At 53.0% G+C, this 17580-nt stretch overlaps 1 protein-coding gene across 1 annotated transcript; it reads right to left on the bottom strand.

Annotated features, from left to right (window-relative positions):
- Nucleotides 1-242: 242 nt before the first annotated feature.
- TFAP2E (transcription factor AP-2 epsilon (activating enhancer binding protein 2 epsilon)) lies at nucleotides 243-16764 on the bottom strand. Its single transcript, XM_008585404.1, is given in 8 exon segments — nucleotides 243-1145; nucleotides 3424-3565; nucleotides 4158-4276; nucleotides 5700-5922; nucleotides 15530-15581; nucleotides 16137-16253; nucleotides 16256-16426; nucleotides 16738-16764. Coding segments are annotated over 8 exon segments (1134 nt in total). The 3' UTR covers nucleotides 243-862.
- Between the last annotated feature and the right edge of the window lie 816 nt (nucleotides 16765-17580).

Here is a 17580-nt window from a genome sequence, read left to right as displayed (position 1 = left end):
TCCCAGCGGCAACCTCAGGGTACCTGACACACTGCTCTTCCCTCCCAGCCCACCCACAGCCCTTTTTGAGCAAAAACACTATCTCCTTCTGGTCCAGCTGGACATCTTGGTGCATGGGCAGAAAACAGTGAAATGAATCCCCAACTCATTGGGATAAATAAATTGCACTGGACATTTTTAAATGTTCAAATTTAATTACAACATACATAAATAAATAGGACAGACAACAAGACTGAGGTGCAGCCTGGATTCAAGTACTGCAATTTGTGCTTTATCTTCTTTGTTTGTTGGCAGCTGGTCAGTAGGGGGATCCAAACATCTTTGTTTTTTGAGGGCCCTTCTGCTTACTTCTCTCCAAGGTTAGGAGGGGTCTAAAGAGCCCACTGGGGTCTCCAGCCTGCACCCCTTTTCTGGGCAAAGGGCTTCTGGGATGAGGGGTATCAACTCCTCAGTAGCACCTCTTGATTTGCTAACAATTTTTCTCTTGCCATCAGTAAAAAACAGGAAGGCCTTGGTCACTAGGAGCACCCATTGCTGCCCAGGCACCCTAATGGGAAGGGTTCTGCACCATAAGCCACATTTTTCCATGCCAATTTCCTGTCCAAGCCCTTCTCAGCAATCAAAGGTAAGAAAATTGCACACATGAGACAGACACCTGGGCCTTTAACTTACCAACAAACCACCATAGAGAGGCCACCCTCCCTTACTCCAAACCAGACCCCTAACCCTGGGGTTTCTGATGTATGTTCTTTTTCTGGCCTGACTCTAATTGCACCTTTTTGTCCTTTCAGGCCCACGCCCCAGCAGCTAAGGCCTCATCTCAGGCCTTGGGAGCCCCTTTGGGATGGGACGGAAGAAGCAGTTATTTCCGATGCTTGGCATCCTTCTCTGAAGCCTTGGTTTCACCATGCCCGCTACCCGCACTGCTTAGAAACATCTTGTCCAGCCCCTTGAGGGACTCCAGCAAGTAGTTCTGGAAGGCAGTGAGGGCAGCACAGATGGCGGGCCCACCAAAGCCATGGGTGATGAGGCTAAAGTGTGTCAGGCAACTCTGCACTCCAGGCTCCAGGATGAGTGCTGGGTGGCTGTTGCCCAGCGGTGAACGGTCCTGAGCCATCAAGTCCGCAAACTCCTTGCAGATCTGCCTGATGGGGAAGGAGGGTCAGAGGTTAAAAGACATAGGCGTGAGCCTAGAGAAGGACCTACTATGTGCCGGGCACTTTATATATATTATCCATATCACTGCTGACCCTTCCAACAGTCTACAAATGATAACCATACCCATTCTACAGGAAAGGAGACTAAGGTTCAGGGAAGTTAATTGACTAGCCCAATATTACACAGCTAGTAAATAGCACATGCCAAAACACTACCATCTCTCTCCCTGTGGATGTCCTGCCTACATTCAAAGTACAGCCGAACGACTTACTACCTCATCCAGAAAACTTTCCTTGATTTCTCCCACCGCAAGCACCCAGTGCTTCATAGAACTTCGACTCTGAGATAATTAGGTAACCATCCAGAATCTGCCTTGCATAATTGAAATAATAGCTGGCAGTGAATATTAATTGAGACCTAGATGCTATGCCAACGACACTACATGCATCATTTCACTTCGTCCTCACAACAAATTTATACTATTATTATCCCCATCATATGGATGAGCAAACTGGTTTCAGCCAGGTTAGATGACCTGCCAAAGTGACCAAGCTGGAATTTGAATCCAGCTCTAGTCTGTGGCCATTGTTCATTCCTTTGTGCATCCTGTGCACATGGAGCACTCATCTTTGTGTCCCATGGAATGCAGCCAGCATCTTCCATGTGACTGGTACCCAGGAAGTGCTTGATAAGTGAGCTGATTAATGAATGAGGTATGGCCCATTCAGTATGTTTCTCCAACTACAACATGAGCAGCCTCAAAGGTCTCTCCACTTGGCAGTCAGCTGAGTCTGTGATTCCACTTTTGCCTAGGGGGCTTGAGGAAAGTCTCAAAGGAGGGAGGGTGCAGTTGTGATTTGAAGGACTGCATTAGGCAGGGGGACTAAATGGTATTCTAAGCAGGAGAGGGCTGGCCTGTTAGCTCAGTTGGTTAGAATGCAGTGTTATAACACCAAGGTCAATGGTTCAGATCCCCTTACCAGCCAGCCGCCCCCCCCCCCCAAAAAAAAAAAGCAGGAGAAGGGCAAGCCTGAGGATGTGAGGGCAATGCCACTTCAGGACAACTGAAGTGGGTGGTTTCTGTAGGCCAGATTGTGGGGCCCTCAGAGGAGTTTGGACATTAGCCTACAGATTGCTGCTTCTCAGATCTCTCCCCTATCCCTTTCTTTCTCTGTCTTTTCTTACAGTGAAACTGCCATGTTGTTAATATGGGGGGTTGTGTCCCCCCCAAATTCATATCTTGAAATCCTACCCACCCCCAGGTGATGGTATTAGGAGGTGGAGCCTTTAGAAGGTGATAGGGTCATGGGGTAGAGACCTCATAAATAGGATTAGTGCCCTTATAAAAGAGATCAGAGAAAGACACCTCATCTCTTCCACCATGTGAGGTCGCAGCAGCAAGGTACTGTCTATGAGCCAGAAAGCAGGCCCTTCCCCAACACTGAATCTGCTTTGATCATGGACTTCCTGGCCTCCAGAACTGTGAGAAATAAATTGATGTTGCTTATTAGCCACCCAGTTTATGGTATTTTGTTAAAGTAGCCCAGACAGACTAAGGCAGAGACCCTTTCTGAAAAACTAAATCTTAATGGAATACTGGTTTGTTAAACAGTCCCTGAGCTGTCCCCCCAGAACCTTGTTTGACAATCAATGCATTAACAGTGGAAGCCATTGAAGGTTCTTGGACAGGGGAGCAAGACATGTGCAGGGAGGCTGAGGGGACGTTGGGGCTCTAGAGTGAAGGTCCAGGCATGAGATGAGGAGACTGAGTTGAGGAGACACATGTGAATGGTGGCCAGCGAGTTACCAGTGGTACTTGCAGAGGGGTCAGGTGTGACCTGGGGGCCTGATGGAGGTAACTGGAGCAGAGGGGCTGATGGGCAAGGCTCAGGCAGGGGGCTGGGGCTGGTGGTGCCATGGGGCGGTGTATGTGAGTGAAGTTCCTGTACATGGGCCTGTGCGAGCCTGTATGTGACACTTTTTACTGATGCATACAACCCAGATATGTTCACATGTGGTGTCCTTGTGTGCTCCTGGTGATTGTGGGGAGTGTTCATGTGTGTTTTCATGTGATGAACATGATGCCCAAATACACCCACATGTGTCTATGTGGCATGCACATGTGTGCCTGTGTGAGCCTAAGCAGGGAGCCAACTGTGACCATGTGTGGTGGCACATGTGCCACATGTACACATGTGTGCTTATGGGTGGTGTCTGTGCCTGTGCATGCACCCATGACCTCCTGTGCACGGTGCCCTCACTCACTTGGCAGCCAGCAGCATGCTCTTGCGGCTGTGCAGTTCCCCGGGATCAGCATGCTGTCGGCACAGGTACTCGGCAGCTGCCTTGGCTGGGAACTCCGTCTCACAGACATAGCCGAAGTCTCGGGCCAGGTGCACGGCCTCTCCTGGGGGGAGGGGAGCTGTCACTACTGCCAGGTGTACCTCTGAGCCTGGAGCACAGCCTTTAACATCCCACCCCTGGCCAGAGGGCATCCTGCCCCATTCTGCTTCTGTAGATGCCCCCTCTGATTTCTCTCCCCAGTCCAGCTCCAGCCTCAACTCCACTGCCCTCCCTTGAGGCCACCAGGGAGGGGCTCTGAGCTCAGAGATGGGAGCTGGGCCCACCAAGTAGCCCAGAGCCAGACCCCAGAGTCACCAACCTCCAGGGAAGGGGGTTCTCATCCCCTTCATCCCTTTACCACATCTAAACACTCGCCACTCCCTGTGTGTATGTGCTCACACACACACGCACACACATTGCAAGGAGCTCTCTACTGCATGTGCACACGTGTGCATGCAAACACACACAAAGACTACACACACAGAACACATACACGTTACTTATACATGACACACAGAGAGTACACACACAGTGCAACTCTTTCATGAATATGCACACACACGACAAAACACACCCTCCTGCATTAGAGACAGTCACACCAGATGACACACATCCCCTCGCACACCTGCTCACGCCCACCTTCAGGCCTCACTTACCCTCCACCAGTGAAGTCAGCAGTGTCACATTGGCGGCCTTGCGACGGCCAGCTGGCAGGTTAAGCCCAATCTTCTCTAGCCGTTCCCGCAGGCACCGACCCCCGTTTTTGGACTTAGCCCTTGACATGCACAGAGAGAGACACACACACAACTATGAAGACAAGAGAGAAGCGTGTAGGATAAGTGACCCCAAAAGGGGCTTGTTGCCCCACCAACCCCTGCTGAGGCTTGGGTCTGGCCCTAGGAATGCTCTGGAGTCTCTTTTAGCAAGGTCCCAACCTCTTCCTAACCTCACTGGTTTTGCAGCCAAGACAGGGGTGGGGGCCCAGCACCCAACTCCAGGAGCCCCTCATTTCTTCCCAGTCCTCTCTCAACAGCAGGGGCAGCCCAGGGTGGGGAAGGATAGGCCAGGATCTTGGGTCTTTTCCCCACCTTAGCACCCTAACTGGGCCATACACAGCTGCCCAGAGATGCATAGACCTATATGCAGAGACACACAGGGACATAGACACACCCAGACATACCCAGGGAGACACAGGTACACACACAGCCATCCGGGGACTCATAGACACACAAATGGACAGACAGATGAATACACTCTCAGGGCCAAGAGTAGAGAGACACACACCAATGGAGACAGACATATGTACAGACACACAGACTCAGACGCCCAGGGACACCCAGAGACACAGATAGAGACACATGATTACACCAAGTCAGGATTCCAGGAACATAAGTTCAACCACTTAGAGACTTAGCCACATCCCTCCAGGTTGCTCAAAGAGACCCAAAATAAGGAGAAACCCCCTATAACTGCACAAATGCAACCCCTACACAGAGGTATAGATGTGTAAATATATAGATGACTAACTCCAGATGCACATGCAATTACACACACACACATACACACAGTAGGACACACTCTAGCCCACACATCCCACTAAAAGTAACACATGACACTCACACACATGAAAACATATACTCTTGGCCATCCCCTGCTACACACATGCACACCATTCTCAGGCTCATCAAAACTCATAGCCCTGAAGCAGAGACATCCTTCCCAGCACAAGCACATGCACAGAGACAGACAAGTGACTAGGAAGACAAGCCAGAAACTGCCTTGCTCCCCACGCCACACACACCAGCAAAGCCTATGCTGCCATGGCGAATGGGCCATAGGTCTTGGGGGTCCCTTTGCTAGGGGAGTGGGTGAGATGGCGCTCTCTCTTCCCCCAGACCCAGCTTTGTCCATTCTGCCCAATGTGGGTGAGTTCTCCATCCCTTCTCTGTGCCCAGGCTTATCTCTCTGCCCCTGCCCCAGCCCCAACCCCACAGACGTTGGGAAATGCTGGGGACCTGGGCCTGCCCCCTGAGCATGCACAATCTAGAATCCTTGGGCCCTTCTCCCCCAGGGAGACTGAGGCAGAGATGACGCTGTGGCCTGGGGTGAGGCCAGCTCCTCTCTGATGCCCTAAGAAGGTCTGAGGAGACCAGGGATATGGGGCTGGGTGCTGTGCAGTTGTGGGCTGGCCTTCCTACCTGCGGAGGACGCCCCCCAGTAGAGAGGCGTTGAGGCACTCGGGAGGCGAGAGTCGTCGCTGTACCTCCCCCACCGTCACCTTGTACTTGGACGTCGAGCTGAGCAGTGAGAGCCGGCCAGGCACGGAGCAGAAGACTTCACTGGGGTTGGTGATGCCGCCAACCAGGCTGTCTTTGGCCAAAGAGAGGGCCGAGAGGCTGCTGGCTTTGGAGGGGATGGGGACTGTGGAGCAAGAGCGGGGAGGGAGGAACACTGAGCCAGTGACCACAGGGCACGGGACCAGTCAATGGTGGATGGGGTGCGTTGGTGATGTGCTGACCAACCATGTGCACTGAAATGTCCCAGCACCTTTTGGAGGAGGTGCTACTTTCCCTGCTTTAAAAAGGTTTATGTGACTCACCCAAGTTCACTTAGCAAACAGGTGTGGAAATTGAACCCAGAGCTGTCTGGCTCTTGAACCCATGTCCCCCTCACTGAGCCAGGCTAGTGCCTTCCTAAAACTCAAACAGCTTCAGCAGTGACTTGGTGTTTTGGCAAGTGCCATCAGAGAGGGAGGTGGATATGAAGAGATGGGGTCTGAGCTTGGGCAGGATTTTTGGGTCACTGTGGCAGGGCCCAGCCAGATCCCAATCACAAGGGGCCTCCAACTGTCCTCATTCCCACTTATGATCCCCACGTTCATCCTCCCTGTCCTCCCAACCCCCAAGGTCAGTGAGGGGCCTGGGGGCTTTGGACTCCTACATCCTAGGGACAGAGAGGTTATTGCACTATTAGGCCTTCAGCCCAGGCCCCCTTCCTGCCAATTCATTCTGGAATATTCAAGGAGATAAGGAACAGGGAGATATGCCCTATAGCCCCCTCCCCCAAATACTCCCTAATTATCTACTAATTAGCTATGAAAGTCAGGGAAGGGAATCTGAGAAGTTAATTTTCTAAAACTCACTTAGATACTCTTGGCTCTAAAAGAAAGTTCTCCCTGCAGTCTAACCTCCATCCTCCTGCTCAGCCTCAGGGGGAAGGGAGAATATTGAGGTTCTTGCTCTTCAGAGGAACTCCAGGGCCTTCTCTTATTTCAAGGAAGCGAGAGCCTTGGCAGACAAGGCCTTGTGTGAAGGCAGAGGCAAGCGGGGAGTCTGGGGCTAACAATTACTGAGCACTCACTATGCTATGTGCTCACATAGATACCCTCACTGAATCCCCAGAACAACCCACGAGGGGGCTATACTTATTCCCACTTTACAGATAAGGAGACTGAAGCCCAGAGAGGTGAAGCAGTGTGCCTGAGATCACACAGCTGCTAGGCTGAGAACCAGCAGCAAACCCAGGACTGTGGTCTCAAAGGCAGCGCGCAGCCTTCCAGCCATTCGGCAAGTATTTGCTGAGCACCTGTGTGCCAAGACCTGATACCACATGCTTTCTGAGAACAGCTCTATGGAGAAGATGCTATTGCCCATATGATCATTTCAAAATGGAGAAACAGAAAGTTCAAAGAGGTTAAAATGGAGCAGAAATGGGTCTTGAACTCTGACCCGACTCCAGAGTTCACATCCTTAACCCTCCGGTTATGATGTCCTCTTTCACCCTCCTTCATGTTCTGCCTCCTGCCTACTCCTCTTGCCTGGTCTCCGTTTGTCCTTTAGTCTCTAGACCCACACTGACCAACAGAAATATAATGTGAGCCACATATGTCGTAGCCACATTTGGGGCTGGCTAGTTAGCTCAGTTGGTTAGAACGCAGCCTTATAACACCAAAGTCATGGTTTTGGATCCCCACACTGGCTAGACACACACACAAACACACACACACACAAATTTTAAAACCTAGCACAGGCCAAAAGGAACTTGTGGGAAGCACCACCTGGGATGTGGACCCCCAGGGTATATGTCTCAGAGGCCCTTCCTTGCTCTCCTGAGCATGTCCCTTCCTTCCCAAACCACTTAATGATAAGCTGGTATCTTCTTCTGCAGAGAGTTTCCCGGGCCCCTCCACCCCAGCTCCCTCTCACCCCACCCTGACTCCTTACCTCCCAGAACCTTCCTTGTCTGTTTCCATAGCTATCTTCCCACCAACTAGGAGTGCATCGAAGGTAGGGTTTTGGCACAGGTTGCTATCAGTGAATGTCATAAATGAGTGAAGCAAGGTCCTGGGAACCCAATGTGGGAAAAAGGGTGATGAACCACAGCCCAGATGTCAACTGATAATAAACCTGCCCTTCCTCCCTGGGTCCCCCTTCAAATATGGGGGAGGGGGGAAGGTCTTGGAAGGGGTGAGTGGGAAAAGTAGAGAGTTGAGGGATATGGAAAGAATGAGCAGCACCCCCACACGCACCCCAGACAAGTTCCCTGTGCCAGGGCAGGGCTAGAACTAGGGTAAGGCAAGTGAGGCACTCGCATCGAGTGTACAAAAAAAAACTCAGTAATCAAGATCTGTGGTATTTTAATGCAAACCTTTTAAAGATAAACAATGTCAAAAGTTCATGATGAAAAAATATCAAAATTTTAAATAAAGGCAGGCTCTGATCCTGATCTTGCACGACCCTGCCTCACTTGCTTACCCTAATTGTGGCCCCACACCAGATGAGGAGCAAGGATGTCCTGATTCAACAGACACAGTGACAATGGACATGCAGTAGGAGCCCTCCCTGCCCTCCCCCCAACCCTGGTGTCTCCCATGCCTGTGCACCTGTGTGCTCTACCCCCAGGTTCTCTCTTCAGCTGTGTCCCTCTGCCCAAAGGGGACTTTTTGGGGGTGATGGAACTATTCCATATCTTGATTGTTTTAGTGGTTACATGACTATGTATACACTTGTCAAAATTCATAGAAATGTACATCTAAAAAGGATGAACTAGGCTGGCTGGTTAACTTGGTTAGAACATAGCCTCATAACACCAAGGTCACAGGTTTGGATCCCCACACCAGCCAGCTGCCTCCAAAAATAAATAAAGAGGGTAAACTGTACTGTATGTAAATTATATCACAAGCTTGACTTAAAAAAAATAATAATAAATATCAAATAAAATAATAAAAAATAAAACCACAAATTGATAAATAAAAAAGAAAAAGAAGGGCAAAGTGATTCTCCTCCCTTCCATCACCCCTAGCCAGAGGGAGGTATCAGAGGACCAGGAAATTCTTCTCTCCTCCAGCAGCCTCCTCCACCCAACTGCTATGAAAATCTGGGGTCCCCTGAGGCCAGGCCAGGCCCTGTGAGAGGGGAGAGAGACCAAGCGTGCATGAGGCTGTTTGTGCATGTGCAAACAGGACCTGTGTCAAAAAAGTGACTGTACACAAAAACGGTATGCCCTCATCATAGATACAGCAATGAGGGTGAGATTGTGCATGTGTACACATACTCATTCAACAAATGCTGAGCCGCAGCTATACATCCAGTGTCTCTGCCCTCCTTGAGTGTGTGGGAATATGGCAGCATGCATATGGATATCTGCAAGTGCTTTCTCCTGCTGATGCCTGATTTATGCAAACTTAGGTGCAGCTAAGTGTAATGACACGACATGTGGATGTTTCTGTGTATATATGAATGATAGACCTTGCTGCTCCTCCCAACTGTCCCTTTATCAACAGAGCCTCTTTCCTCAAAAATGGCAAGAGGGACGGAGTCCAAGGTTAGGGAAGCAGGTGGGCTGGGGAAGGGGAGTCATGGAGGTGGATTAAACTAACACAGATGGCAAAGCAGAGACACTGGTGTTTGTCTCCCACACCCACAGGACAGGCCCCACCCTGGTGACTCCTGAAGCTGAGAAGTCTGCTCATGGTGTCCCCTTGGTCACATACACAGAAGCCATTCACATACACACTCCTGCAGACACAAGGCTCAGTTATTCAACCTGTCAGACAAGGCACACATATACATCTCCACACTATCCACAGGTATGTGTCTGACTACTGAATCTGGGGAGAGTGCAACAGATGCTCCCAGAAATCTTGTTGAAATCATATTTCCTTTTGTATCCCCCTACTACCAGCCAGCTGCCAATGAAACAAAACAAACAAAAACCCCAATTCCTTCTAGAAGAAAATAGGGGAGAAAAATCTTCATGACCCTGGGGTGGGTAAAGAGTTCCTAGATACAACAACAGAAGCATGATCCATAAAATAAAATAATGATAAGCTGGACTTCATCAAAATTTAAAACTTTTGCACCTTGAAAGACACTTTTTTTTTTTTTTTTAAAGATGACTGGTAAGGGGATCTTAACCCTTGGCTTGGTGTTGTCAGCACCACGCTCACCCAGTGAGCTAACCGGCCATCCCTATATAGGATCCGAACCCATGGCCTTGGTGTTATCAGCACCGCACTCTCCCAAGTGAGCCACGGGCCAGCCCGAAAGACACTTTTAAGAAAATGAAAAGATAAACCACAGACTGGAAGAAAATATTTACAGATCATATACCTGATAAGGGATGTGTATTGTATCCAAATATATAAAAAAACCTCTTACAACTCGATAGCAAGCCAATTAGAAAATGGTCAAAATACAGACATTTCATTAAAAATGATAGATTAATGGCTAATAAGCACATGAAAAAGTGCTCAACATCATTAGTCATTAGGGAAATACAAATTAAAACCAGCTGGTTATAATCAAAAAGACAATACCAAGTTTGGGTGAGGATGTGAAGAAACTGGAACCCCCACACACTGCTGAAGGGAATGTAAAAGAGGACAGCCACTTCTGAAAACAGCTTGGCAGTTTCTTAAAAATTAAGCATAAACTTACTATACAATCCAGCAACTCTACTCCTAGGAATTTACTCAAGAGCAATAAAAACATACGTCTATACGAAGGCATGTATATGAATGTTCATAGCAACATTATTCATAACAGCCAAAAATGGAAACAACACGGGTGCTCATCAGTTGACCAATAGATAAAGAAAATATTACATCCACACAATGGAATACTACTTAGTTATAAAAAGAAACAAACTACTGGGCCAGCCCGTGGCTCACTCGGTAGAGTGTGGTGCTGTTAACACCAAGGTCATGGGTTCGGATCCTATATAGGGATGGCCGGTTCGCTCACTGGCTGAGCGTGGTGCTGACAACACCAAGCCAAGGATTAAGATCCCCTTACCGGTCATCTTTAAAAAACAAACAAACAAAAAACCAAACAGTATGCTAAATAAAAGAAGCTAGATGCAAAAGTCTGCATATTTATATATTCTATTTGTATAACATGTCCAGAATATGCAAAGGTATGGACAGAAAGCAGATCAGTGGTTGCCTAAGGCTTGGGGTAAGAGTGGGGATTAACTACAAGTAGGAGTGAAGGAACTTTTGGGGACAATTAGAATATCTCAAAATGGGGCCGGCCCAGAGTGCGGTGCTGATAACACCAAGGCCCCGTGTTCGGATCCCATATAGGGATGGCCGGTTCGCTCACTGGCTGGGCGTGGTGCTGACAACACCAAAGTCAAGGGTTAAGATCCCCTTACCGGTCATCTTTAAAAAAAAAAAATAGAATGTCTCAGAATGGATTGTGGTAATGGTTACACAACTCCATACACTTACTAAAACCCATCAAATTGTATTCTTAGAATGGGTGGACTTTAGGTATGTAAATTTTACCTCAATAAATCAGTTTTAAAATGCAAGTTCCATGGAACGACAAACTGTACCCTACAAACATGTACAATAAAAATAAAATAAAATACACTTCATCTTGGCCAAAAGGTCGAGAAGCGATAAAAATAAAATAAAATTAATGCAAATTACTTCCAGGGATTCTTATTCAGTAGATGTAGGATGGTTTCCAGGAAATCTGCATTTTAAACAAGCACCCCCAGGGGATTCTGATGCATGTGGTTTCTTAGATCATACTTAGGGTACCACTAGTCCAAAGCGTGGTGGGAGGTGTCGGGAGGAAGGCAATAGGAGGGGTGGTGACCTTTCCCCTAGTCCTCTTTGGGCTCTTTGTCTACCCCAGTGGGACTTGCTGGTTACGTTTCCTTTTCATCAGCTGGCAGAGGGTTTCTTTTCAACATAGCTCCTATCTCTCACTCTCCTGCTCCACGCTGTTCCACGGCTCCTACTGTCCTCAGGTAAATCCCAAACTGTTTGCATTAGGCACTGTTCTTTTAATTGCTTTCTGGGGCAGACAGTAGCCTGGGAGGCAGGTGAGGAAGGATTGTTGAAGTGCAGGGTCAGATTCTGTCTTTATGTAACTTTTTGATAATTTATCATGGCTTTTTGCATTTTTTCATTTTAAAATGCTGCATTAACATATTATTAATCTTGATTACTGAGTTTTTTGGTACCTCTTTAGATTGTGTAGGTCACTCATCTTACTCCAGTCCTGGACTGCTTGGAGATTCACTTGGAAGCCCAGACTCTCCCCACCTCTTCCTCAGAGCCAAGAAGAACAGAAGAGAGGGTGACTATTTACATCAGCCCCTGTCAGGGAGACCCCCTGAGATTGGATAGTGGAGCCTGTGGAGAGGATTCCCCATCCCCAAATAGGCACCACCCACTTTCCTCCAGAGGGATATATCTCAAGTCTCATCCTGAAATCACTCCCTCCAGCTGTAATAGCAAAACCTAAAACCCACGCAAGTTTTTAGCCTTTTAAGCCTGCCTGTCTTTCCCACAGGGAGGGCATTTGCACATGCTGTGCCTAGTGTGGTGAAAATAGCTCTGCTCTTTCTACCTCCCCTCCTCCCATGCGCTCAGACTTCAAAACCTACCACCCATTCATTCAACTCACCCGCGGAGCCCCTACGGAGCTCGGCTCAAATGTCTCCCCTCTAGAAAGCCTCCCACCCTCAGGCAATCACTGCTCCAACCCTGAGCTCCTTCTGCGTCCTGTACAGACCGGCTCACTACCCTTCTTGCCTGGATGATACTCCTGTCCAGCTCCGTCTCCCCCACCAGTCCCGCTTGCTTTCTGTGTCTATGGGACAGGTTGCAGAACCGGAGGTGACAAATGAGGGCAGAAAACGGAGGGCTCCCCATTTCTCCTGCGGTTGGCCTCAGCCCTGTCTGCCCTGCCCTGACCCCTGCAAGGGGTGGGCGACCTGGAAGTGTGTGGTGGGGCGGGGGCTTTGTCTTCTCTCCCCTCCGGGGCGAGTGCCTGGAGTCCGCGAAGATTTTATAACCCAGTTCTGGGCTCTGAGAGCTTCCAGGCTCCTCTCCCCAGCTGAAGAGGAGAAGTCGAGGCCCAAGCCTCCCCGCGGTAGCAATGCCGCTTCTGGTGTCGGGCTGGGGCTGTCTCCGTCTCGCACCCAGGACCCCAACCTCCCGCCCGCGACGCAGCCGCGCCTCCCGCCACGGCCGGAGCTGGAGCAATCAGCTGGCTAAGAGCGGCTTCTAAAGTTCCAGGGCCCGGGCGCCGCGCGGGGGGCCTCGCACCGCACCGGGCGGGCATCGGAGGTCTTCGGTACACGACAAGGGCTCCGGATGCCGTCGGAAGGGCCTGAGGACGAAGGCCGGCGCTAATCCACTGCCCAGCTGGCGACCCAAGAGGCTGGCAGCGAGGGGGGGGAGTCCCGCAGTGACCGCGGAGGCCCAGGTGAAAACTGCCGGCTGCGCGAGGGTGGGGACGTCGCCTCTAGGCAGCAGGGCTCCAGCCGGGCCACTTGCCTAACCACAGCGGCTCCCCTGGGTCACCCGTCCACACTTCCCCTAGGTCGTGACCAGCGGACCCAGCTCTGCCTGCGCGGTTGCGAAGCCCGAAGCGCCCGCACTGACCCTCTGTCCTCCCCAGAGGCCCGCCCTGGCCGCGGACTGCTGAGACCGCGCCTCTGGAACCAGGCGCTTCCTTCCGCACCGAGCCCCCGGCTGTTGCCCCTTCCCTTTTTGCTGCAGCGCCTCAGGCTGTAACTCGATGACTGGGGTGGGCGTCCAGGCTGCAATCTCCCACTCATGCCGCTGGCGCTCCACCGCGCTCCGCTCGGCCACCGACCGGCTGGCCCTGGGGTCCCGCCGGTGTGCACGCCCGTGTCCGCGCTGCCGCTCCCCGCCCGCCGCAGCGCCCACCCGCCCCGGGAAGCCAGCGTGCAGCACCCGGGACAGTTCGGGCCACACTCGTGTTCTTGGGACTGCCTTCGTGGATTCCGGCGAAGAGTTAGTATTTGAGAGTTTTGGAAACTGATGTCCTTTGAGAGAAACCAACTCTGGAGCAATTCCAGTCCCTCCTCCAATCCTGTCTCCTGTTCTGGCTCTGGTCTGGGGTTTGGGGTTAAGGTGCTCAGAGCAACAGCTGATCCTTCTATTCTTCCCCAGGGCAGAGGTCCCCAAGCCCCCTCTCAAAATGCAGGCCTCCCTCAGGGAGTCAGTGAACCTAGGCCCCCGACCCCTTGAGCCCGGGCAGGAGTTGGGAACTGGGGGCCTGCGACGTGGCCATATCTCTGGTGGACAAAGCCAGCAGCAGGCTTTTGCCAACTGCAGACCAGGCTCTTCCTTGTGTGGGGTTCAAGAAAGACGCTGTCCACTAAGCAAAGGAAGCGCTTGCCAGCGAAGTTCTAGGTCCAGAGTGCAGCCAGGTTCCCAGTGTCCTCTCCACATCCCCAGCTCCAGGTGACACAGCCTCAATTCCTGGAACCCTCCTACCCCCACCATGTTCTGGGAGGCCTGTAACCCACTCCCAGCCCTGGATACCCAGCCCCAGCTCCTGGAAGTCCAGTCCCCACATCCACCCAAGCCTCCTTTGAGAATGTGTGGAGGGTAAGCAGAGCCCAGGCTTGAATTCAGTAGTGTGAAAAACAACTCGAGCCAAATCCCACGGGAGCATCTCCAGCTCTTGTGCGCCTCGGAATTCCTTCCGGCATCCACCCAAAGCCTGGGCCCCTCTGAGTCAGTCTCTGTCTCTTTCTCTGTCTCTCTGACATTTCCCTGGAATGGCCAAAACTCAGTCCTCATGCCCGAAAATCCACTATAGGAAGGGTCTCACGCTTCTGGCTTTTACTAATGCAAAGAGACACACAGATACTCCCACAATACACAAGGAGGGACCCTCACATGCTTAGAAATCTGCATATACCAAAGAACAAATTCCAGGACACAACAGAGACTCTGTAACACATATAGAGAATCTCAGATGCAGAGAAATGTACACCAACATACACGGACAAGCATCACAAATTCACTCACAACAAAAGAGACACACTTACATGCCAAGAAATATAATAACACCTAAGAAAAGACCATATAGACCGGACTCTGAACTCATGTAGACACTGACACCCAGTAGAAGGCAGGCTGTGACCCGCATGCACACAGCCTAACACACAATATTCACACACCAGCTCCCCTAATCCTAAACGCCACCAGGAGTCTCCCGTGGAAAGAAAATTCCCCGGGGAAACGCAAGGCCCCTAAGGCCCTGCTGGGAAGGAAAGGGCGGAAAGTGCCTGCCAGGCTCCAAAATACTAAGATTCTGTAAAGTGGAAATCATTTACCGAAATTCGTGGGAAGAGCACTCCCATTCCCACCTCTTAGGAAACAGGGAAGTGGTCTAACTCGTTCTGCAAATTAACTCCAGATCTACACGAGCGTCCCCCCCTCGGCGGGGAGATGCCAGGGCCCTTCCCCCCCACCCACGCGCGGCAGCCGCGTGAGCGCAGACGGGGGTCAGGCCCACCCTAGGCCACAGGCTCCGGGGCCAACTCACCAAGCCTGCGCCGCTGCCCACTCTCTAGCCAGGCCTGCAGCTTCTGCTGCCCCTCTCCTAGGCCGGGAAGAGAGTGCGGTGGCCACCGAGCCTGGCGACGCCCAGGAGGAAGGGGCCGCGTTGAAGAAAATGGGTCTGTGCGCCCCGGGCCTGCACCATCTCGCCGGGCTCTGCCCTGGCAGACGCTTGCTGATCCTTACCTTTCTTGATCACGGACTGGTCCAGGAGGCTCATTCCCGGCTCATCCATGGCCTGCAAATTAGAAGGAGGCGGTCAGGGCGCGTGTGGACCTAGTCGTCTGTCGGTTTTCAATCCCCTGCTACCCGGGGTCCCTGTCTGCTCCGCCCAGCGCGCACCACCGTCGCCTGGGGCGGTGACGGGCGGGACTAGGAATCGCAGTGCCTCGCCACCATCTGCGGCTGAGCTGGGGCCTTAGGTACCTCACCGTGCCGTGCAAAAAGAGGATTTTGAACCTTAGACAGGCAACTGCTGCGCCTGTCTTCGCCCCAGCCGCAGGCTGCCCCAGCAGACTGGGACAGGGCGTGGCTGCGCTAAGAGGCTCAACGGCCCAGCCGGGAGGCAGAGAAGTGACTCGGTCCCTGCTGAGGGTTGCCACCATCCCGGCACTGCGCCCTAATGACCAGGCTGCGTCTGACCCGGGAGGTGGGACGCATTCTCAGAGTCATAAGTGAGAAGTGGCAGGCTGGCAGAAAAGTTGGATTCCCGCGTTTATCACCTTTTGCCTCCATCCAGGGTGCTAAATCACCGCGGCCGGTCCCTGCCCGTCCCGGACCTCTCGGGCCTCACCTGCAGGTCCTCCAGGTTGGGCGGCGCCACCAGCCCCGGAAGGCCGAGGGGCGCGTCTGCCAGGCCGTGCGCGCCGTCTGCCAGGCCGTGCAGGAGCCGGGGCACCGCGGCGGCGTAGCGTAGGGCAATGGCGGCTGAGGGTAGGGCGGCGGGAAGTAGGGCGGCTGGAAGTCGGCGGCAGCTGCGGCGGCGGGAGTGTGGCAGAGCGGCGGAGCCGGCCCGTAGGCCGCCTGGGGCAGAGACGACAGGCGGGCCCCGCCAGCCGCTGCGCCCAGCCCGTCGGGGCGCTCCTGGGGAAGGAGGGGGACGCGTTAGGCAACCCACTGGCAGCTGAAAGAACCCCAGCCCCAAAGGATAACCCCTTAGCTTGCGAGGGTCCGGCTGCTATCCCTCCCGCTTCCCGGGGACTGAGGTCTATCTCGACTCAGGCTGGGGACACAGGTCTCCTGAGCGCCGCATTCCCAGCTGACTGAGTCCCTGTGGCCCGGTCCCTCCGAGATTTCGTTGGCACGGAGGCAGGAGGTTTGGAAAGTCCAGCCTTCAGGCTCCCCGATCCCCCGGCCGAGCATGCCCCCGTGCCCCGTCTCCCGAGACTGCTTACCACGGCGGAGTAAGTGTGCACCAGCATGGGGCGGGTAGCGCGGGGCGCGAGGCGTGGCGGCGGCGGAGTCCTCGCCCGACGGCGAGCGCTGCGGCAAGAGGCGCGGGGAGCCGGCAGAGCCCGCGGGGTCACGGTGCAGCAGCTGGTGCACACCAGCCCGGAGCCTAGCGGGCGTAGGGTCCTCAGCAGTGGGCACCCCCGGGTGGGTCCATGGAGGCGGCACGGACGGGCGCTGATCGCACTTGGAAAAGTCGGCGAGCGGGTGCCCAGCGCCCGCCCTTCTCCCTCTGAGCGCAGTCTGCTCCATGCACTCCAGTTATAGTGGCGGGGGCGCGCCGGGCCTCCGGAGGCGCGCATTAAAGAGACAAGCTAAGGCCGCGCGCTCCCTTTTCCCCAGCGGCCTCCAAAGCGGAGGCGTGGCTTTGGCAGAACGAGTGGGGTGGGATGGGGGGCGTGAATTCACCCCCCCTGCTGATCTGACCCGCCTTCTGGGCTCGCAGCTGCAGTGAAACAGAGGATTCAAGGCTGGAACGCAGGGGCCCTACATTTGCTGGGCTCTATCGAGTCTGCATAACTTCGTATAGCATACATTATACGAAGTTATACGATCTCCCGAGACTGCTTACCACGGCGGAGTAAGGGTGGACCAGCATGGGGCGGGTAGCGCGGGGCGCGAGGCGTGGCGGCGGCGGAGTCCTCGCCCGACGGCGAGCGCTGCGGCAAGAGGCGCGGGGAGCCGGCAGAGCCCGCGGGGTCACGGTGCAGCAGCTGGTGCACACCAGCCCGGAGCCTAGCGGGCGTAGGGTCCTCAGCAGTGGGCACCCCCGGGTGGGTCCATGGAGG

This window comes from Galeopterus variegatus, unplaced genomic scaffold (genome assembly GCF_000696425.1).
Source record: "Galeopterus variegatus unplaced genomic scaffold, G_variegatus-3.0.2 Scaffold106, whole genome shotgun sequence".
NCBI lineage: Eukaryota > Metazoa > Chordata > Mammalia > Dermoptera > Cynocephalidae > Galeopterus > Galeopterus variegatus.
Note: the sequence above shows the minus strand (reverse complement) of the source record. Positions and strands in the feature narration are given on the sequence as shown.